This window comes from Capra hircus, chromosome 10, assembly GCF_001704415.2.
Source record: "Capra hircus breed San Clemente chromosome 10, ASM170441v1, whole genome shotgun sequence".
Taxonomy (NCBI): domain Eukaryota; kingdom Metazoa; phylum Chordata; class Mammalia; order Artiodactyla; family Bovidae; genus Capra; species Capra hircus.
In genome coordinates this window covers 16,161,462-16,185,234 of record NC_030817.1, presented here as the reverse complement: position 1 = coordinate 16,185,234, position 23,773 = coordinate 16,161,462, and the positions used below count along the sequence as shown (strand labels likewise).

The 23,773-nt window shown below is 47.7% G+C and overlaps 1 protein-coding gene across 1 annotated transcript in view; it reads left to right on the top strand.

The window, feature by feature from the left end:
- Window positions 1–20,666, top strand: part of LOC102175964 (feline leukemia virus subgroup C receptor-related protein 2) — a 30,055-nt gene extending 9,389 nt beyond the window's left edge. Inside the window, exons 2-10 of the mRNA XM_018053757.1 lie at window positions 373–388; window positions 9,937–10,004; window positions 11,208–11,311; window positions 14,529–14,639; window positions 15,712–15,817; window positions 15,967–16,078; window positions 16,652–16,694; window positions 19,753–19,765; window positions 20,442–20,666. Of these exons, the coding sequence (XP_017909246.1) occupies window positions 373–388; window positions 9,937–10,004; window positions 11,208–11,311; window positions 14,529–14,639; window positions 15,712–15,817; window positions 15,967–16,078; window positions 16,652–16,694; window positions 19,753–19,765; window positions 20,442–20,519 (651 nt within the window). The 3' untranslated portion in view covers window positions 20,520–20,666. The remainder of the gene's footprint in view (window positions 1–372; window positions 389–9,936; window positions 10,005–11,207; window positions 11,312–14,528; window positions 14,640–15,711; window positions 15,818–15,966; window positions 16,079–16,651; window positions 16,695–19,752; window positions 19,766–20,441) is intronic.

Below are 23,773 nucleotides of genomic sequence, written 5' to 3'. Positions count from 1 at the left end.
TTCTGTGAGCACTTGAGAAAAAGGTGAAATTCATTGTTTTGGGGTAAAATGTCCTATAGATATCAATTAGGTCTAACTGGTCTATTGTATCATTTAAAGTTTGTGTTTCTTTGTTAATTTTCTGTTTAGTTGATCTATCCATAGGTGTGTGGGTATTAAAGTCTCCCACTATTATTGTGTTATTGTTAATTTCCCCTTTCATGCTTGTTAGCATTTGTCTTATATATTGCGGTGCTCCTATGTTGGGTGCATATATATTTATAATTGTTATATCTTCTTCTTGGATTGATCCTTTGATCATTATGTAGTGTCCTTTGTCTCTTTTCACAGCCTTTGTTTTAAAGTCTATTTTACTTGATATGAGTATTGCTACTCCTGCTTTCTTTTGGTCTCTATTTGTGTGGAATATCTTTTTCCAGCCCTTCACTTTCAGTCTGTATGTGTCCCTTGTTTTGAGGTGGGTCTCTTGTAGACAACATATATAGGGTCTTGTTTTTGTATCCATTCAGCCAGTCTTTGTCTTTTGGTTGGAGCATTTATCCCATTTACATTTAAGGTAATTATTGATAAGTATGATCCTGTTGCCATTTACTTTATTGTTTTGGGTTTGGGTTTATACACCTTTTGTGTTTCCTGTCTAGAGAATATCCTTTAGCATTTGTTGGAGAGCTGGTTTGGTGGTGCTGAATTCTCTCAGCTTTTGCTTGTCTGTAAAGCTTTTGATTTCTCCTTCATATTTGAATGAGATCCTTGCTGGGTACAGTAATCTGGGCTGTAGGTTATTTTCTTTCATCACTTTAAGTATGTCTTGCCATTCCCTCCTGGCCTGAAGAGTTTCTATTGAAAGATCAGCTGTTATCCTTATGGGAATCCCTTGTGTGTTATTTGTTGTTTTTCCCTTGCTGCTTTTAATATTTGTTCTTTGTGTTTGATCTTTGTTAATTTGATTAATATGTGTCTTGGGGTGTTTCACCTTGGTTTATCCTGTTTGGGACTCTCTGGGTTTCTTGGACTTGGGTGATTATTTCCTTCCCCATTTTAGGGAAGTTTTCAACTATTATCTCCTCAAGTATTTTCTCATGGTCTTTCTTTTGTCTTCTTCTTCTGGGACTCCTATAATTCGAATGTTGGAGGTTTCATATTGTCCTGGAGGTCTCTGAGATTGTCCTCATTTCTTTTAATTCATTTTTCTTTTTTCCTCTCTGATTCATTTATTTCTACCATTCTATCTTCTATTTCACTAATCCTATCTTCTGCCTCCGTTATTCTACTATTTGTTGCCTCCAGAGTTTTCTGATCTCATTTATTGCATTATTCATTATATATTGACTCTTTTTTATTTCTTCTAGGTCCTTGTTAAACCTTTCTTGCATCTTCTCAATCCTTGTCTCCAGGCTATTTATCTGTGATTCCATTTTGATTTCAAGATTTTGGATCATTTTCACTATCATTATTGGAATTCTTGTCTGGTAGATTCCCTATCTCTTCCTCTTTTGTTTGGTTTGGTGGGCATTTATCCTGTTCCTTTACCTGCTGGGTATTCCTCTGTCTCTTCATCCTGTTTATATTGCTGTTTTGGGTGGCCTTTCTGTATTCTGGCAGTTTGTGGAGTTCTCTTTATTGTGGAGTTTCCTCACTGTGGGTGGGTTGTATCAGTGGCTTGTCAAGGTTTCTTGGTTAGGGAAGCTTGTGTCAGTGTTCTGGTGGTGGAGCTGGATTTCTTCTCTCTGGAGTGCAATGAAGTGTCCAGTAATGAGTTATGAGATGTCAATGGTTTTGGAGTAACTTTGAGTTGCCTGTATATTGAAGCTCAGGGCTGTGTTCCTGTTGCTGGAGAATTTGCATGGTATGTCTTGCTCTGGAACTTGTTGGCCCTTGGGTGTGCTTGGTTTCAGTGTAGGTATGGAGGTGTTTGATGAGCTCCTATCGATTAATGTTCCCTGGAGTCAGGAGTTCTCTGTGTTCTCAGGATTTGGACTTAAGCCTCCTGCTTCTGGTTTTCAGTTTTATTTTTACAGTTGTCTCAAGACTTCCCCTTCTATACCACATTGATAAAACATCTAGGTTAAAGATGAAAAGTTTCTCCACATTGAGGGACACCCAGAGAGGTTCACAGAGTTACATGGAGAAGAGAAGAGGGAGGAGGGAGTTGGAGGTGACCTGAATGAGATGAGGTGGAATCAAAGAGGAGAGAGCAAGCTAGCCAGTAATCACTTCCTTATGAGTGCTCCACAGTCTGGACCACTCAGAGATGTTCACAGAATTATACAGAGAGGAGAGAGGGAGGAAGGAGACAAAGGTGGTCAGGAGTATAAAAGAGGGAATGAAAAGGAGAGAGACAGATCCAGCCAGTATCAGTTCCCTAAGAGTTCTCCACTGTCTGGAACACACAGAGATTCACAGAGTTTAGAGAAGAAAAGGGGGAGGAGGAGACAGGGCAATCTAGTGGAGAAAAAGGAGAGTCCAAAGGAGAGAGAGCAGTCAGCCAGTAATCTCACTCTCAAGTAAATGGGTACTGAAGATGGGTTTTTGAAGGTACAAAATTGATAACAAATACCAAAAAGCAAAGATTAAAAATCTAGAGAGATGTTATGTGGGAAGAATGCAAAACAAAAAGCTAGAGTAGAGGTTGGATTTTCAAAAATACAAAAAGTCAATACATATGAAGTTTGCTTTAAAAACACAATGGAGTATTACTCAGCCGTTAAAAAGAATTCATTTGAATCAGTTCTGATGAGATGGATGAAACTGGAGCCGACTATACAGAGTGAAGTAAGCCAGAAAGAAAACACCAATACAGTATGGAATTTAGAAGAAATGACGATCCTGTATGCAAGACAGGAAAAAGACACAGATGTGTATAACGGACTTTTGGACTCAATGGCATTCTAACATATATACTATCATGTAGAATTGAAAGTCTAATGCAGGATAACTGGTGCATGGGGATAGAGATGTTATGAGTTCATGTTTGGGAACGCATGTAAGAATTAAAGATTTTAAAATTAAAAAAAAATAAAATAAAAAAAAAATAGGGTCTTTTTTGGGGGGAAGTAATAGTAGGTTATAAAAAAATGAAAACTAAAGGAGAAATAGAGGACTTAAAAATTAAAAAGTGTTCAAAAAGAAGAAGGAAAGAAAAGAAGAGAAAATAAACATAAAAAAAAATGATCGTAAAAATGGTAAAGATATATCTAGGACTTTCTCTGTTGTTGTGGGCAGTGTGGGTCAGTTCATTTTCGGATAGTTCCTTGGTCCGGCTTATATTTGCTCAAGATCTATAGGCCCCTTCCTATGTAACGGGTACTAACGACAGGATTTTAATCTATTGCACCTGTCACTTCCAAGGCAGTTCCCTCTGTTTTAGCTTCTTCTATTTGCTGGTCTCTTCTGTGTCTGATTTCCACCCTGACACAAGGGGGCAGTGGAGGACAATTTTTTAGGCTCATTTGTTCAGTCGCGCTGTGGGGAGGGAGGGATGCTGCAAACAAATAACACTGGTGAGTGCTCGCAGTGTCCCAGACATGCTGGGCCTGGCCCCGCTCACTGCACACAACACTCAGGCTCTAGGTGCTCCGCTGGGAACCGTCTGAGGCAGGCCCTGAGCTACATGCACCTCCCAGGTCTAAGCCACTCAGGCACTCAGGTAGTCCCCAGAGGCGCAGACTGGTTGGGCCTGCGTTTTGGGCCCTTCCCAGGTCCGAGTAGCTCGGGTGTCTGGCGAGCGCGGTCGCTGCGACTTATCGCCTCTCCCGTCTCTGCTGTTCAGTTTCTGGGTGTACAGCTGGCGCCCCTTCTCAGGCGGATGATGACTGTCCAGAACCCCTGAAGTCTTAGTTAGCAAAGAAGCCTGTTTGCAGTTTCGTAGATAATGTCTCTCTGGGGCTGCGATTGCCCCTTCGGGCCCTTCCAGCTCTGGCTGCCTGTCACCAGAGGAGGATGGTCTGCAGCCGGCTAATTCTGTTCTGTCCTTTGTTCTGTGTGCAGTCCTGGTGGTGTCTTATGTTAGAGCTTTTCGCGTGGTAGCTATCCCACAGCCTGGTTTGCTAGCCCAAGTTAGCTCGCTCTGGTTACACTGGGCATTGGGGCATTCGGGCCTGTTCCTTGTAAAGCAATGCAGCCCGCGCCTCCCTGCCCAGCCCCCCTTGCTAGTGGGGATGCAGGCGTCTGTGCTGCTTCTCCGCTGGGGGAGTTACCACTGGGCTCGTAATCTGTGGGTTTTAATTATTTATTTATTTTTCCTCCCTGTTATGTTGCCCTCTGTGCTTCCAAGGCTCGCCACAGACTCGGCAGTGAGAGTGTTTCCTGGTGTTTGGAAACTTCTCTCTTTTTAAGACTCCCTTCCCGGGACTAAGCTCCCTCCTACCTCTTTTGTCTCTTTTTTTGTCTTTTATATTTTTTCCTACCTGTTTTCGAAGACAATGAGCTGCTTTTCTCGGTGCCTTGATGTCCTCTGCCAGCATTCAGAAGTTGTTTTGTGGAATTTACTCAGCGTTGAAATGTTCTTTTGATGAATTTGTGTGGGAGAAAGTGGTCTCCCCATCCTATTCCTCTGCCATCTTAGGACTGCCCCTAGCTAATTATTATTGATCCTGCAAATGTTGCCGGAAAACACAGACCAGGACTCCCAGGTGCATTTCTCAAGGACTTTCTCAATCTCCTCTTACTGCTGACATGATGGCAAAGATGATTTCAAATTTCTTAATGCTCTTCCTGTAGACAGAACTGCTCCAGGAAATGCTCATGTCCTGTCCAACATTAAACTGAACTCTGAAGTTAGTTATTTTTTTAAATATAAATTTATTTATTTAATTGGAGGCTAATTACTTTACAATATTGTATTGGTTTTGCCATACATCAACATGAATCTGCCACAGGTATACATGTGTTCCCCATCCTGAACCCCGCTCCCTCCCCGTACCATCCCTCTGGTCCTCTCAGTGCACCCCCCAAGCATCCAGTATCGTGCAGCGAACCTGGACTGGCGATTCGCTTCATATTGTTACTGCTCAAAGGAATCTTAAATAAAATGTATTCTTTTCTTTGGAAACTTTTTTTTTTTTTCTGCTTGAATTCCTTTTAGAATTCTCTCCTTATCCTTGGAATTCAGAAAATATTAAAGCCATTTTAGATACTGGCCTTTTATCATCACTATGAATGCTACAAAGGAAGCTGTTTTAATTTGCAAGTTCAGGTTTTTACTTCAGGAGTTTTTCCTATATTATATCTATAATTATGCCTATTATTCCTGCTTTCAAGTTTACCTTAGAAAGTCTTTTCCACCTTTTTCATCTCAAGATTACTAAGCTATTTTAAGTACAGTTAGATCTTTAATCTTATCTGGAATATTTTATTTATTGATGTGAAGTAAGTAGCTAATAATTATTTTACTTTCTTCCAGAATTTATATCCAGTTTTTCCAATATCAGTGATTTGAAGTGACATATTTTATGATTTTAAAATTCCCAGTTCTTTCAGAAGTGCCTGAGTCTGACTCATAAATTCATAGTGCGTGTGCGTGTGTGCTAAGTCAATTTCAGTTGTATCCGGCTCTTTGTGACCAAATGGACTGTAGCCCATCAGGCTCTTCTTTCCATGGGATACTCTAGGCAAGAATACTGGAGTGGTTGCCATGCCCTTCCCCAATAAATTCATAGATTAAACAGCAATCTGTGTGGTGGCATTAAAAAAATAAATTTGAAGCTTTTTTTTTTGTTGTTTTTTAATGTTTCAAGTAAGAAAATCTAAGTAAATGATCCCGGTAAGTCTTGCAATAATTGGCTGAGAGTTACCAGAAAGAATCAGATAGAGATAGGTCTTAACCTGGTGTCTCACAGGCCAAGTAATGGAGGATCAGAAACTATGAGTAAGCCAAGGGAACAAGTTGGTCATGAAGGACAGTCTGTGGAAGTGAGAGCAGACCACTAGATTCCAGCTTGAGAGCTATTTTATCATTAAGATAAAAAAGACAGAAGTAGTAGAGTTTGTTATATTGTGATATGAGAGAGTTGGTCATATTGTGACAATGACAATGAACTACTGAGAAAGTACTACTTAGGAGGGAGTTGGACACTTGAATATGAAGTTCAGGAAGCATTCTGAGCCTAAATAATGATGTGGGTTGGTCTAGTGGAAGACAGGCATTGAAATTAATGGCAAATATATTCAGCTAATCCTTGGGAAGAGAAGACTTTTTGGCAGAGTCAGAGCTGAAAATAAGATAGTAGAAGGAGTTTCAGAAATTCTTCACTAATCTAATGTCACAGAGACGTATGCTGCTAATGTTTCAAGTAATTTTGTTTTTTTGTTCCTTAAAAGTAAATGCTATCATTATAAGTGAAAAATTCCTGCACATGTGTTTGGCATTAAATTAGCTCCATGGAATAACTCCACTACACTGAAATATTTCGTGGTCACATACATTTGTGAAATGCTGTAATATGTATACCTAATTGGAGATTCATGTTGCCCATTACCCTTAGTTTCTGAGAATTCCTGCTACAAATAAGAAGCCAGTTTAACCTAGGATTGCTCAATTTTCCCTTACTAGGAAACTAATTTTGGTGTATGCAACATCTGTTAATACTCCTCTAGAATGATTGTTACCAAAAACATATCCTGGAAAACATGGGACTAACTCTTGTTTATCATTAGGCAGCTGAGTAAGGATTGAATGTTAAAATAATTGGTCTAAAACGAAGTCATTTCAGATAGCCTGTAGGTGTCCGTCCATTGGGCTTCCCTGCTGGCTCAGTAGTAAAGAATCCTCCTGCTAATGAAAGAGATGTGGGTTCAATCCCTAGCTCAGGAATATCCCTGGAGTAGGAAATGGAGTAGGAATGGAGTAGAAAATTTTCTTCATACTTCATCTTCCTCTTCATCTTCCATCTCCTTTACTGTTTTCCTCTCTTCCTCTTTTATCCCTCCTTTCTCTTTCTCCTCTCTATGTCCTATGCAGTAAAATTCTTGTTATAGTATTATAAAAATCTTCATGAAAATGTCAATGGTTGTATCACATTTCATCATGTAGCTTTATAATAACAGTTCTTTTGGATCTTGGCGTCAAAGGCATTCTTATCTATTATACTGTGATAGATATTTTACATTGAGCTATTCATATGTTTTGAGTTATTTCCTCAATAATTTTAAATGTTTTAGTTAACCTTTTCATAAGCCTTCTTGGGATAGCTTACCATTTTACCTTAAGATTTCAGTGATGCAAAGGAAGGCAATAAAAATCCATCAGTAATTTGAATGATTAAAATATTATATTTTCACACTCAGACCAGGACTTGGTAAATAAAACTGTGTTTGTCACTCTCCATCACTTCTCTTCTTTCTTTAAGTTCTCTGTTACTCCTTTCATTAGCTCCTAGTATTCTTGCTGGAGAACTCCATGGACAGAGGAGCCTGGCAGGCTGCAGACCATGAGGTCACAAAGAGTCGACATGACCGAGTGGTACACACATGCAACCTACAAATCATCTTCTTTACCCACTTAAATCTTCCTTTCTCTTTATTCTGCTAATCTATCTCACACCTATCAGCTCTCAGCAAACACCTCAAAAAATATTCCAGCCTCACTTTCTCATCTCCCAATCCTCTGTTAACCTCCTGCAAGCCGTCTGATGCCATAACTTAAAACACTCGATACCTAGCACCACCACTACCAACACCACCACCATCACCAGCACCACCACCACCACCACCACCACTATCACCACCATCACAATCAACACCACCATCACCACCATTACCACCACCCCAACCACCACCCCCACCACCATCACCACCACCCCCACCACCATCACCACCATCACCACAATCACCACCATCACCACCCCACACCCCCCACCATCACCACCCCCACCCCCACCCTCACCACGCAACCCCACCACCACCAGCACCACCCCCACCAGCACCACCAGCACCACCACCCCCACCACCCCCACCACCATCACCACCAAAACCAGCACCCTCACCAGCAGCCCCCACCCTCCCCACCACCACCTCCTCATCCCCACCACCACCCCCTCATCACCCCCACCACCCCCACCACCACCCCCCACCCCCCCACCACCCCCACCCCCCCCACCACCCCCCACCCCCCCACCTCCCCCACCACCATCACCACCATCACCACCATCACCACCAAAACCAGCACCCTCACCAGCACCCCCGCACCCTCCCCACCACCACCCCCCATCACCCCCACCACCCCCACCACCACCCCCACAACCCCCACCACCACCACCCCACCACCACCACCAGCCCCCCACCATCACCACCATCACGATCACCCCCACCCCCACCATCACCATCACCACCATCACCACCACCCCCACCATCACCACTACCACCATCACAACCATCACCCCCACAATCACCACCCCCAGTGCCATCACCACCACTACGAGCATTACCACCATCACCACCACCACCACCCCCACACCACCACTACCACCATCACCCCCAGCATCACCACCACCCCCAGCATCACTGCCACCCCCACCACCATCACCACCACCCCCACTATCACCATCACCACCACCATCATCACCATCACCCCATCACCACCTCCACCTTCTACATCACCACCACCCCCACCCCCAGCATCACCACCACCCCACCACCATCACCACCACCCCCACCATCACCATCACCACCACCACCATCACCCCCATATTCACCACCCCCAGTGCCATCACCACCACTATGACCATTACTGCCACCACCCCCACCCCCAGCATCACCACCACCCCCACCACCATCACCACCACTCCCACCATCATCATCACCACCACCACCATCACAACCATCACCCCCACAATCACCACCACTATCACCATCACCATCAGCCATCACCATCCATTCCTGAGGCTTCCCTGCCTGGGCACCGTGTCTTGTCTTACATCTTTCTAAGTGGACCCAATGCCAAGTGTGCCAGTGGTAGTCATGTGAGCCTCACCACCATCATAATCATTATTATGAAGGGATGGTAGGAGGCCCTTTTCCTTGGATCAGTCTTAGTCTCATCTTAGTTACAAAGTCACTATATGGTTTTAGACAAATGGCCTCATTCTCTAATGACACCAATTACTAAAATATATTCTGCTGCTAAGTCACTTCAGTCGTGTCTGACTCTGTGCGACCCCACAGATGGCAGCCCACTAGGCTCCCCTGTCCTTGAGATTCTCCAGGCAAGAACATTGGAGTGGGTTGCCATTTCCTTCTCCAATGCATGAAAGTGAAAAGAGAAAGTCAAGTCGCTCAGTCATGTCCGACTCTTAGTGACCCCATGGACTGCAGCCTACCAGGCTCCTCTGTCCATGGGATTTTCCAGGTAACAGTACTGGAGTGGGGTGTCATTGCCTTCTCCAAAAATATATTCTAGGTGCTCCATTTACTTGATGGGTGAATCAATGAATCAGGAGAGTCAACTAGATGTTCTTTAGGGTCCTTTCTGATTTCAAATATAGGATTTTGGATGATATGGAATCTGAGTAGAGAGTTGAAAGAGGGATATTGGAAAGAGGTGACAATCTACCTACAGAGGGAATATTGTCAGGGGTTAGAGGTCTGGAGCATTCTCGAGGGGGCCTAGGTCATCAGGAGGAGGTGGAAAAGTGCCCAGTAGTTTCACTGAATCCTTAGGTCAGGCCAACTCTCAAGAGGGATGTAAACAGTTCTGACTGGGAGTAATATGTACTTTCTGGAACCTGGGTTTCCAGGACAGAGCTAAAGGGATGAGACAACAATGCTGGGTGGTTAAGAAGAGATGAAAGTGTTTACTTTTGTTTGTTTTGGAGCATTTCTTCTTCTCTGAGGGCACCACTCTCACTGCTAGGAGGTGAGGATTTCTGACCTGGCAGCAGAAGTGAGCAATGGCGCCAGCAGGAGAACGCCCCTCATGCTGTTTCTCCCTGCCTCCTTCAGGTCTGAATGCTGGTGCCTTTTATGCCTTGTGTACCCTGCTGAATCGCATGGTGATCTTCCATTACACGGTAAGGGTGTTCCCCAAACCTGCTGGGTCCTGAGAGAAGGCAATCTCTAGAGTGGGCAGGAGCTGGGGAGGCAGCATGCTATGGTGTGAAATCCAAGATTTGGAGGGAGGCGGCTCTGGGTCTCAGCCCCACTGCCAATAGAACTCAGATGTATGATAAACTGGTTTACCGTCTCTTAGCTCTCATTTTCTTTTCTCAGAAGAAGCCTAATTACTTATTGAAAAATTAGTTGAGGCTTAGAAAGTAAATGCTAAGATATATATGTATAAAGTACATAACATGGTGCCAGACAACATAGTAGGCAAACATATATACACGCAGACTTGCAGCTGAAACATCTAAGTTGTGAAATGGGGACAAGGTTCAATTTTAAACGCTTAGTGGCTCAACAGAAAGCCTGTTGTAAATGTTTCCAGAACCAGGGAGGGCTGGGAATGGGACTCTGAGTATTTAGAATCAGGGATCCAAGGCCCAGGCCTCTTTTTATTTTTATTTTTTCCAGGCCTCTTTTTAAAACTCAAGGGTCTCATGCTTGTGGGAGCATGGGCCACTGTGCGTTGAGTGTTCCAGTGTTGGAGGTTGACAGCTCTGAGTTCAAATCCTACCTCTGCACTCAATAAAGGCCCCATGACCTTGGTCTAGTGGGCTAATCTCACTCTGCCTCAGTGTCTTCACCTGTAAAAGGGGGATATTGATTCCTAACCTTATGGTGCAGAATTAAGAGAATTAAATGAGATGATGATATAAAAATGCCCAGCATGCTGTCTGGCTTCTAAAAACACTTTAAATAGATATAATTATTATCTCTCTATCCTTTTAGCACTGATAGGTGGAAAAAAAATCTTAAGTATGGACTCTTTGGATATATATATCGTTTTTCCATCTTAGAGATGGGAATAATGACAAAGGTTTCCCATAAAGATTATATTTTTAAAAATCTGTCTAAAAGTGGTTCTAGGATAGAATTTATTTTCCCCCAAGATTCAGTATGATCCACACACATCCAGGGTTATATTATGTTGGGAGGAGCAATTATTCTAGGATTCTGTCCCCACTGGCAGCTTCTTACAGGTCATCTCATTCTAATACTTTCTGAGAACTGGCTGTAATGGCACGCCTTTACCCCTTTGCCTGCTGGTGACTGCGCCCCATCAGATGTTCTGTTCCATCCTTGAGTGATCCTTGGGGCTGTGGTTTTTCCAGGGGGAAGGTGTGATCGTTGGAAGAATCGGCCTGACCATCGCTGTTGCAGGAATGCTTGGGACTGTGATCTCAAGCATCTGGCTGGATAGGACCAAAACCTACAAGTAAGTGACTCTTCCTCTTGGACTGAATTGGAGACCGTTTTGAAATGACTTGTTCATTAGGAACCTGGCTCAGCAGCTGGGGTCTGAGTGGTCAAGGAGGCTGTTCAGATGTATCTTCTTGGAGGCTCAGTTTCCTCATTTATAAAATGAGGGAAGCAGTTCCTTCCCTGTGGGGACCATAGGAAGATTAGAGATAGAGGACATCAGGCCTTTCCGAGTTCCATCGAAGTAGATCATGGAAGGAGCAGAGGAAGGAGAAAAGAAACATGGGAAAGGATCAGCAGTTGGAAGTAAGTGGAAATGCCCAAGAGTGGGGATGAGAAGGTGATTGCATTGCCAGGTTCCCATGGCTCCTTCATGGACCCCCTGGGGTTAACCAGGGAGCTCTGTGCTTCCAAAAATTTTCAGTGAATTACCTTGCAATTGCTTCCACATCATTGGTAAATACTGTGATATGGTTTAGTCCTGATTACACTGTGTGTTTCTAAGAGCCACTAAAATTTTAGTGGATTGCAGGCTAATCGGAGAAGGCAATGGCAACCCACTCCAGTACTCTTTTGCCTGGAAAATCCCATGGACGGAGGAGCCTGGTAGGCTTCAGTCCATTGGGTCACTAAGAGTCGGACACGACTGAGAGACTTCACTTTCACTTTTCACTTTCATGCATTGGAGAAGGAAATGGCAACCCACTCCAGCGTTCTTGCCTGGAGAATCCCAGGGATGGGGGAGACTGGTGAGCTGCCATCTACAGGGTCACACAGAGTTGGGCATGACTGAAGTGACTTAGCAGCAGTAGCAGCCAGGACGCTTAGTAAAAACACAGATCCCTGGGTTCCACCCCTCATGGATGTCAATTCAGTTCCACCCCTTATGGATGTCAATTTTTAAATTGCATTTAAAAATCAACCTAGATACCTTAATTCAGTAGCCAGCCTTGGGAAAAGTGCTCTGAAAACAGAGGCTCAACTTGTGTCTGTCCCGGGCTCCACATCCACTGGGTGCTCAGTTAATGCTGCTCAGTGAGGCAGCTGCCTGGGCTGTCCTGCGCTGGGCAGGGCAGTATTCTGGGCTGCTTTGTCAAGGCCTCCAAAGTTCCCAGTGTCTGGAGGCGACAGACAGCGGCAGACCTGTTCTTTGCACACAAACCTGCTTCTGTGAGGCTCTGGTCAGACCAGGGCTCCCTCTGGCTGCCCTCATCAAAGGCCAGTTGAGGCACTCCCTGGGGATGTGGCTGCCTGGCTGGACACAAGGAGGAGCCTGGCTGGCCCTAATTACTGCTGGTGGAGCTGGGCTACTGCCTCATTTCTGCCATATGCTGGTTGCTGGTTTCAGGCAGTGAGGACTGACCACCCTTGAACCAGGGAATAACAGCATTTCTCTTCCAGGCTTGCTCTATGGCAACAGAAAGCAGGGATTGGAATGTTTGCTGGGCCAGGATGTGGGCAACCAGATGATCCAGATGAACCAGAAAAGACAGTGAAAAGACAGTGAAAGGCTGGGAGGACACTGCAGAGTCTAGCTGACACGGTTCCTAGTGGCATTTGATGTCTGCATCCTGCAATCAGCAGGGACATTCTTCTTTCCGCTCCACTACTTGGGCAGAGAAAGGGGTGGGGGAGCTCTGTCATCTGGGCATTTTGGTGCCTGTTCCTTCTCTCTGAGGCCCCCAGGTGTGTCCCCTTTGGTTTGGAGATGGAAATTGGATGGTCAGGTCCATTTATGTCTGGCTGAGGCTACAGATAGTTTTGCAGACAGGCTAGTGGTTTAAGAAGAAGCTGTGTGTAAAGAAATACGGCAAAAGGTAAGCTTGTGTGGTCAGCAAGGGAGATGGGTGTCCATGGGGCTGGGTTCTGCAGCGGGAGGGCCTGGATGCGGGGAGCAGGGCGAGAAGAGATGAAGGCCCTCTGACCTCAGCAGCTGCTCTGAAGACCCAGGAGGGAGAGGTGTCCTTCAAAGGCTGTTGCTCTTTTCCAGAAACTAACAGGGTGTTAGTCTTCCTGTGTAGGGGAGCAGAAAAGGACAGATTTCCAAGCCCAGCTCTGGGTTCAAACTTTAGCTGTGCGGTTACTGCGTGTGTGACTTTGGACACATAACCTAAGCCTCATGTTTCCTCTTTGGTCACATTCAGGATAGTTGTACAGACTTTTCTTGCACACCTTTGGTAAGAGTTGAATGAAATACTAACTGCATGTAAAGGGCTCAACAGAATTCCTGGCATCCAATCACTGCAGTGTCAGTCTGATGTAAGCACAGTATACACAGCCGGCCCCACCGTGTTTCTGGCTTCAGCAGAGATGAGGGAAGGCTCTGAGCTTTCGTGGTCTGAGTCCTGATGCTCGTGGCCAGAGTGCACAAGCAGGTGCCTTGTGGGTCCCTGGCCTCAGTCAGGAGGACAGGGAGAGGGGCCGGTCCCAGTGCAGGAGTCAGGGCCACAGCAGTCCTGAGGGGCAACCTGGGGGAGAGGTGCGTGGAGGGGCACGAGCAGGGTGAGCCTGAAGCAGAAGCCAGCACTGATGGGCCTTCTGAGGGACCAGCAGAGGGACATGCACCTGGCAGGGGCGCAGCTTTCTCCCTTGGGCTTTGGGGTCAAGGACTCGTTCAGGGCTGGGGAATGTTCTCTCAGCCGCACTGTCAGGAGTGGAGGAGTTCAGATTCAGCGGAAAAGCTGTGCTGCACGTGTGCAGGTGGCAAGAGGAAGGACTCAGAGATGACAGAGACTCTCACAGTCAGGGCCCTGCCTGGCACTGTCTTGGGGTCGGGGGGCGATGCAGACAAGCAGAATGGGCTTCTTGGTCCTGTGACCACTGCCACCTGACCACAGCTGATGTGTGTCCCCCCCCTTTTTTTTTGGTGAAGGAGAAGGAGATGAAAGAGCTGTGCCCTTCTTTTATGTAGGTAGGATGTGTCAAGTCCAGGTGCAGAGTGATCTGGTTGAGAGGGGTCTACAGCAGAACATACATGCCTCAAGATGCTTCATACTGTCCTGGTCTGACCCTTGATAGCTCTGAGCACAAGAACTATTTGTGTGATCATGGGTCTTCTGTCCACTAACCACATGGACACCATGTTCATGTGAGTAGATGTCCCAGCACACAGCAGAGGACTTGACATATGTTAGATGCCCCAAGGATGGAAGGGAGGGAGGGAGGGAGGGAGGAAGGAAATATCCTGGTGAAGTCTGCGGGCCGTCACTTAGAACCTTCGCCTCTCTCTGTAGGGAGACCACCCTCGTACTCTACATCATGACTGTAGTGGGCATGGCGGGATACACAGGGACCTTGAACCTGGGACACCTGTGGATAGTATACATCACTGCTGGCATAATTGGGTAAGTTTCACCTCTCACCTGCTTAACTGGAAAGCACCGCTGCACAGCTCCTAGAGCTCTGACCTCCTAGAAGCAATAGGAGTTCCTCTGCAGCCTCTCACTGACCTCCAGAAAAAATGGAAATAGTGGCCAGAGGTCATGTTCACCTGTCACATTTCAGAAGGCTCCCTGGGGGCTTCCAGGCCCATCCATGCTGATGAGATGGACCGTGTCCTTCACAAATCTCTAGGAGGCTAGGAAATGTCCTGTCTTTATGAATTCTGCCTGGGACAACAAGGGGGCCACAGAAGCACACGGGTCTGGGAATCAGAAAGGGTGGATCTTAATGTCACTTACGCCGGGGACTATCTAAAACCACAGGCATGTCACATAACTGCTCTGAGACCCAGAAGATAAGAGTGGCCTGCCATATGTATGCAGCTGTTAGAAGTAATGAGAGTGATTACAGATGTGAAGCAGCAGAAGGTGTGGTGCAGATGTCAGATCACAGGACTGGCATTTTCTAGACCAGTTATATGAGAAAGAACCTGTCCACAGGGATCTCTGCTCATTGCCACCTCCCAGTTGTTTTTCTGTGGGCTGTACGTGACTGTGTGTGTGTGTATGAGAGAGAGAAAGAGAGAGAGATTGAGTCCTGCTTTGCTGGCACCTCTCTGAAGGACACTCAAGACCCCAACCCCTCCCCTTGAGTCCCAGAGAGCTATGGAGAGGCTGGTCAATATCCAGGGACTTCCCTGCCAGCCCAGGGCCATGTACCCATCACACAGCAGTTCTCAGCTGAGGGCTGAACACTCCAGGCATCCCAACCCCTCTTGTAAATGCTGACCCTATCTAATTGATGGTCAAATGCGGAAGGAACAGGGATCCCCAAAGGGCCGCTGAGAAAATAGCCTCAGCTTCTTTCTGGCCTGCAAGGGTCCCTGTTTCCTTGGCCTGGCCTGATTTTCAAGGGCCTGGAATGTCTTGATGGGAAGAAAGACAACAGGCAAAGTCGTTATACGGAGGAGATGGGCTCCTGTCCTCCTTGTTCCGGAAGTCCTCCCTTACCTTGTTTCTGTGATCTGGTTGTCAGCTTCTCCATAACCGGCTATCTCACTCTGGGGTTTGAGTTTGCCGTGGAGCTGACATACCCGGAATCAGAAGTTGTGTCGTCTGGCCTCCTCAACATGTCTGCCCAGGTAGGCCTCTCGTTAGGTGGTGGCACTGGAGCCATGGGTCTGTGTTCCCTACTGGGCTCGGTGGGTGCAGGTGCTGCATTAGGGCAGCTCAGCTCCCCATGGGCTGCTTGGCTGGGCCCCTGTTTCCAGTCTTCTCCATGTCTTTGCAGGTATTCGGGATCGTCTTCACCATCTCCCAGGGCCAGATTATCGACAACTATGGAACCATGCCTGGGAACATCTTCCTGTGTGTCTTCCTGACCCTTGGGGCAGTGCTCACTGGTGAGTCAGGGCCCCAGGACAAAGTGATGCTCTGACTGCACCCAGGTTTATGCTGTTGGCAGATTCAGACCCCAGTGTCCTGACTGATCACACAGATCTGGGACACTGGAGCAGAGGTGCAAAGCGGAGGGCTCGTGAGGAAGTATCTTTGGGAGGCATGAGCATGGGCTTTGCCCCCACCCTACCCGCAAAAGACCCTTGTTGGAACCCTGCACTGTGACACTGACCTCCATAGCTCTTCGACCTTGGGCAAGCGGACCAGCCTCTGGAGCCCCACTTTCCTAATCTGTAGAATGGAGATGGCTGTGAAGCTTGGAGCACTGTGTGCAAACTCCCTGGAAATATCAGGGGTCTATGCATGGAGGCCACTGTCATCACTGGCTTCTTCCTGTCTGGCACAGCAGTGGTTCCCAGGCTCTGTCAAGCTGGCTGGTGGAACCTCCAGATCCCTGGAAGGTCCGGAGGAGATGGGATACCCGTGACCCTTAGGAGAGTAAGCGCTCCCTCTCGTGGATGAGCTTGACCATTGCTCTGCTTGGTAACTTGCCCTTCTTTGTCATCCCTTGATCTTAGCATTCATTAAGGCAGATCTCCGGAGGCAGAGGCTCCTGAGACTGTGAGTATGTGGGAGCTGGTGGGCCGAGATGTGGGCACAGACTTTGCTGAAGCTGTGGCACTGGTGGGAAGCGGGGGAAGCGCCCGGGGGACTGGTAGCTGTGAGAGCCGCTCAGCGTCACACACGTGGAGACAAAGGGTTTCCTCCGCGGGGCTCAGCCCTGCTTTTCTGCTGCCCTCTCCGGGTTTTCCCTCCCACTTCCTTCCCTGCTCCTGGCCTCCCTGCTCTGGTCCCCAGAGCTGGGCCCTGTGTCACGGTCTGTGGAGCAACACCCACCCCGGGGTCCTGAGACAAGTCCCGAGGCCCCAGCTCCTCTCCTCTCAGCCTCCATCGGTGACTGGGGAGGAAGGCTGGTGGCTGGCTCCATCACCCTGTCGTGGTGGTGGTAGTCTCCAGGCAGTGGCTCTCCTGGCATGTGACTGCCCCCCAGGCAGTGGGCAGTGCCAGGGGACGGAGAGACCACTGGGTTGCTAGCAGGGCTCTAAAAGGAGAAGTCAGGAAGTAGACATTGGTGGTGAAAGGGGAGAGGACCAGGAGTTTGATCTAGAACAGAAAAGTGCTTCCCAGTTGCTCTAATGGGCTATGGAGTATTTTAATCAAACTGTTAGGTTTCAAGTCTGAGCCAGGATGAAAGGAATTTTCAGCTCTAAGAAGGAGCATAGTAGGATATATTCCTTTTAAAATAGAAGAAAAGACCTAAAGCTTATTACAGAGGTAATACATGTTTCTTTGTAAAATAACTTTACAAAATATGGAAAAGTGTAAAAATTTAATGGTCACCTGTAATAGCGTCAGCTAGAGATGAGGTGCTGTTATTTTTGCATTTCTTATATGTGTCTGTATCCACATATAATAGTGTACATAGCTGTATTTTTAATAGAAATGGAATCTTGTTCTTCGTGCCTTTTTTTTTTTTTTTACTTGTTCAGTTCAGTTCAGTCACTCAGTCGTGTCCGACTCTTTGCGACCCCATGAATCGCAGCACGCCAGGCCTCCCTGTCCATCACCAACTCCCGGAGTTCACTCAGACTCACGTCCATCGAATCAGTGATGCCATCCAGCCATCTCATCCTCTGTCGTCCCCTTCTCCTCCTGCCCCCAATCCCTCCCAGCACCAGAGTTTTTCCAATGAGTCAGCTCTTCGCATGCCAGCACTTTATCAGTTCATTAGTTTCTTATGATACACTTTTCCTCCCACTTGCAGCATACCTTTAATGACTGCACAATAACCTAAGAACTGCACATGGATAAACACAATTTAATAGTTTTCTTGTCCAGGAACATTAAGGTTGTTTCTAAATTTTGTTTTTAAACAATATTGTGATCAGTATCCCAGAAGCTGGATCTTTGGGCATGCTCTTTAGCAAAGTATTTCCTTGAGTAACGGGTCAGTGGTCATGCCCATTTTTAAGACTTTGATATGTATTACTCAGCTGTCCTCTAGAAAGGTACTGTCAATACCACTTGTTTACATTGCTCTCAGAGTATGTAAGGTCCAAACTGACGTATTTACCAGTTTGAGAAGTCTTTGTCAATTTCCACAAGAAAAATTGAATCTGAAACAGGTATATTTAGTCCTTTTGATGATCGGATGCTAATCTTTAGGTCTTTGTCCTCTGATCTCACGCTCTGGAGTTGGCAGGTGGCAGCAAGTAGCAGGGGAAGGGGGAGATGGCCTGGGACAGGATGTTCAGTGGGAACACAGGGAACACCTAGGACAGGGGCGGTCTCCTCAGGAGCCTGTGAGAACCCTGCCACCAGCCTGTGGAGATGGTCTGGTCCCTGTGCCAGAGACAAGGAAACGTGATCTGGGACACTTCGGTGAATCCATTGGGAGCCTGGGTAAAAGATGCCTGTGATAACAGGATGGATTCTAGTAAAAACGTTTCAATTTGAAATGTGACCCATTGTGTGAAGTGATACAAATTTTGCTATGTTTACTTTATAATCTGTGTTTCCCTTTCAGATTTAGGGAAGTGGAAGTCGTAAGTGGCTGATATTTGTAGCAACCAGAGATAATTTAGTAAGTAACACTTTAGTCATTTCCCTGTGTGTTTCCTGCAGGTACACTGTGCACTGGGCTTTCTGCCCTGCTTGTTTCTGCAGGAAAGTCTGACAGCCTTTCTACACCACTGCCCCCTGACCCCACGTCCCCATGTACACGTCCGTTTCCTCCTGTTGGCTACTTAGGTCGTCCCACAGTTCCCTGTCTCGCAGGCAGTTCCTTGCCCCCATGGGCCAGGCTTGTTATCCAGCAGGCGGTGAGGGCTCAGTCCTGTGCGTGTGGACTGCGGGAAGCAGCGCGCGTCGGGCCAGGAGGCCAGTGGGTGCAGGCTCACGGTGCTGTCCTGGATGCACCTGGGGGCGCTGGTGGGACGGGGGTCAGAGTCACGCGGGGCTGGGCCCAGGGGAGTCAGGGCTGTCAGAGGGTGTCGTGAAGGAGCCATCATTTCCCCACCGAGGTGGCGGGTGTGAGTGGGACCTGCAAACCGTCCCAGGACTTCAGCCTCAGCGCCAGTGGACGACAGGGCAGGGAGCGCATCGGGCCAGAGCTGCGCTTTCTGATCAGTGAGGTGTGTCATTGGCAGAAAGAGCCAGGACTTCCAGTGGGTCAGGACTGACGCTGATGATGACAATCTGTGTTTGGGTTTCCATTTTTCTTCCAGTTGGTAGTTCTTGGCCACAGAGACATAAGCCTTGTTTGGTTGTGACTTCAAGGTGGTCGTGCTGAAGGAGGCAGATGTGTGTGCATGAGTGTGTCAGAGACAGGAGGTGACGTGAATGGTTGAAGGCGGCTGCTGGTTCCTGAGTGAGGGCTTCTCAGGGCTGAGGCCAAGCTGGTGCCGACAAGCTAGCAAGATGGAGAACTGGATGTTGGATCTCCCGCTTTGCCTCTGCCATGGGCTGCCCTGGGGGTCGTGGCGGGTGAAGTGCCGTTTGTCCAGCTGACGTGGCCTGCGTGTGCTCCGCCAGCCTTGATGGTCAGAGCTGTGTGGGGCTCGGCCCGTGCTCAAGGCCTTGTTGGGAGCGAGAAGAGGCCCTGAGGGAAGAAGCAAAGTGTTCCTAAAACAGCAGACAAACACCCAAGTTGGCAGTTAGTACTTAGAGGCCTCAGAGTATAATCTTCAGGGCATATTAATCCCACCCAGCTAGCAAGTGTGACCCTGAAGAACTAATTCTGAGCCATCGTCCTCAAGAAATCTGATGGCAAAGAGCCGAAGCCTCCTCTTCTCTGGGGAGCTATATTAGTATGTACATACTGTGAGCCATACCGCATCCTGTCTTTGTAAACAGTTCCACTGTGCGATCTGTTCCACACACGTGGTAACTGTATTCCTCCCCTGGGGGCTGCCCCTGACTGGGGGTAGTCAGCACTCCTGAGGAGGGGTCAGACCTGGGCCTTTGCACAGGCACGTGGGGGTCCATCCAGGTGGGGCGAGGCTGTCAGAAGGGGAGGAGGGTGACCGGAGCTCAGTGGCACTCACAGTGAGATGGTCCCTGGAGTCTGTGGTGTCCTGGAAGGCTGACCTTTTCGCTCCTCCTTTGCTCCTGTCGTGATGGTGTGTGTGTCTGGGGAGCACTGTGTGTGACCGGAGCCCCTGTCCTCGTCCTTGTTCAGTCGGGGATGCTGAGTGCCTGGGACTCTGGTCTTCCCCCTGGATTCCAGACGCACGGGCAGGCAGATACTCAGCAGGGTGGAGTCCCTGCCTCTTCACCCCAAGGGCTGTCCCCTTGTCTGTCTTGTAGAAACCCCAGGAGGGGGACGAGGAGGAGGACAGCAAGAGCAACAAAGCCCCCACCACTGTCCAGGAGGAGCATTTCTGACAGAGAGCGGAGGAGTGACTCGGGGGACTCGGACCGCCCCCACCTCTCCAGCCAGCACAGCTCTGCCTGCCAGCCCCACAGCCTTCACCCGAGCAGTTTCTGGGGGAACTGGGAGGAACATCTGTGTCTTGTAGGACAGCGCTCTGCCTCTTGGAAGCCACTCCAGAGCTTGCCCTGTCTCTGTAGGGGGGGTGCCCTTTCCACCACACAGGTTGGGGCCCCGCTCTCCCCCTGCAGGTTCTGGGAGCTGGGGGGCCAGAGAGAATCCTGGAGTCAGTCCTGGCTGCTGTCTCACCTTCCTGCTCCAGCCCCTCTAGGGAGATGTCCTCCAGAGGAAGGGCGAGCCCAGCCCATGGTCTGTGTCCTTCACTGCAGACTCACCTGGATCATTGCCCTGAGAACTCCAAGGGTCTCCCGAGAGGTGAAAGGAAAGAAGAAAAGGTGGCCCCTGAATGGGCCTTGGGTCTGCTGGGTTAGATAACCTCTTCCACCTCTGGTGGGGACTGCTTGCAGCCCCAAATCCTCTCCTCACCTCTTCTCCAGCAACAATCCTTTCTTAGACACCCTGAATTTGAAGGGACTCCTTTCAATCAGCCCAAGCTGACCGCTCCTGCCTTGCCTGCATCTGGCTGTACTCAACAGCTTGGGGACAATTGCCTGAAAATAAGACGTTTGTGCCAGTTCTCCTTTGCCCTGAGCTCTGTAATCAAGATGCCTGTCCTCTTTAGTTGTGCTCACTGCCTCGGCCTCAGCACCTTGGAGTTGCCTGCGTGGCAGCGGTGCTTGGGCCAGGACCCGAGGTGAGCCCGCGGTGTCCGTGTGCACAGATCCTCTGTACATAAGAAAAGTCAAACTTCTGGTAGGAGGACGAGTTAGGGCTGGGAGGGAAGTGGACAGTGATGGTTTTTCACTTTTTGATGAGGCCAAAGTGTTTACTCTTCAGTCCCTTAAAATGCATAAACTAAATGCTTGCTGAAACCATTGCTTTATTTTTAAAATATAAATAGTTATTATGGCTTGCCTTGTCATTTGTTGGGGCAGAGACAGGTTTGGGGGTGGGAATGGGAAGGAGGGGTTGGGGCTCCATTCCATGAGAGGTGGTCCTCTGCTGCATAGACGTTGCCATCTAGTGGGTTATTATTTAAAAAAATTTTTTTTTATTGAAGGATAATTGCTTTACAGAATTTTGTTTTCTTCTGTTAAGCTTCAACATGAATCAGCCATAGGTATACATACATCACATCCCTTTTGAAACTCCCCCGCATTTCCCGCCCCATCCCACCCCTCTACGTTCTGTACCTCCCTCCTCTCCCAAATCACAGTACCTGGTTTTCTAGAGTCTTAGCACTGCCTGGGGTTGTTCTTTCAGGTGTGGGCTTGTTGACAGTCTGATTCTTGACTACAGGGACATTGCGTGGGTCATTCATGTTTCCTTCCCAAGTGTCTGGCATGGAATAAGTGTTCAGTAAACACTCGCTGAAGTAGTGAATGGGTTCTTGCATCTATACTCTGTGCGTGAGGGTTCCACCAGTGTGGAGGGGCTCAGGGCTGTGTCTGGATGGCAGCCGTCTGCTCCAGTGCCTTGTCCTTGGGCTCCAGTGCTCTTTCCATGCTCATACAGCTGTTTCTTCCATGTTGTCCGGTTCTGCTTTCTCAAGAACCTGTTTCTTCTTTGTGAAGAAAACAAGAGAGGGTTCTGGATGTTCAGTTGTGTGCTCAGAATTTGGAAGGTGGGGACAGAGAGGAGGAAGTCATGACTTCATGAGAAATGAACAAGAGACGAAAGGCAGCCAGGTTTACCTGGGTCTTGCGCTGTCCTACTCATTATGGTGTATTTGATCTGCAGAAAGCTGGGATCTTCCTCTGCTAGGCTTCAGAGGAGGGCAGGAACACTCTGGGCTTAGAGGCAGCCAAAGTACCAGGACAGACCAGAGCAGAAAGTTTCTCTATTTATTACAAGTCTCATTACACAAATACAGCTGACTGGAAGGTCTAAAAGACCCTTCCAGCCCTGATCCACCTGTAGGCGCAAGGACAGGGGCCACACTCACTGGCCGGGGAGCCCTTCTTGGAAGAACTGCTTGTCTCTCAGATGGTTCAGAGTCTTGGGGTCCAGCAGCAGAGAGAAACCCAACCTGGATGGACAACCTCTCAAAGCAATCCTTGGTGGCAATGCTCTGGGCAAATTAGCAGCTTGAAGTTTCACAGCTTGCATCTTCCAACCATACAAGTCAAGTCAATAGTTAAAAATAAAATGAAAAAAGGAGAAGGCTGGAAAAGTAGTGCTGGAAGAGGCTGTGGGCGCGGGAAGGGCACACAGTGGGCTTCAGATATATTGGCAGTTCCTTGATTTGGACGGATGGACGTCATTCTAAAATGATTCTTTCAGTTTAGTTCAGTTCAGTCACTCAGTCGTGTCTGACTTTTTGTGACCCCATGAACCACAGCACACCAGGCCTCCCTGTCCATCATCAACTCCCGGAGTCCACCCAAACCCATGTCCATTGTGTCTGTGATGCCATCCAACCATTTCATCCTCTGTCGTCCCCTTCTCCTCCTGCCTTCAGTCTTTCCCAGCATCAGGTTCTTTTCAAATGAGTCTGCTCTTCTCATCAGGTGGCCGAAGTATTGGAGTTTCAGCTTTAGCATTGGTCCTTCCAATGAACACTCAGGAATGATCTCCTTTAGGATGGACTGGTTGGATCTCCTTGCAGTCCAAGGGACTCTCAAGAGTCTTCTCCAACACCACAGTTCAAAAGCATCAATTCTTCGGCACTCAGCTTTCTTCATAGTTCAACTGTCACATCCATACATGATCACTGGAAAAACCATAGACTTGACTAGACGGATTTCTCTGCTTTTGAATATGCTGTCTAGGTTGGTCATAACTTTCCTTCCAAAGAGTAAGCATCTTTTAATTTCATGGCTGTAGTCACCATCTGCAGTGATTTTGGAGCCCCCAAAAATAAAGTCTGACACTGTTTCCCCATCTATTTGCCATGATGTGACGGAACCAGATGCCATGATCTTCGTTTTCTGAATGCTGAGCTTTAAGCCAACTTCTTCACTCTCCTCTTTCACTTTCATCAAGAGGCTTTTTAGTTCCTCTTCACTTTCTGCCATAAGGGTGCTGTCATCTGCATATCTGCGGTTATTGATATTTCTCCCAGCAATCTCAGTTTGTGCTTCCTCCAGCCCAGCGTTTCTCATGATGTACTCTGCAAAGAAGTTAAATAAGCAGGGTGACAATATAC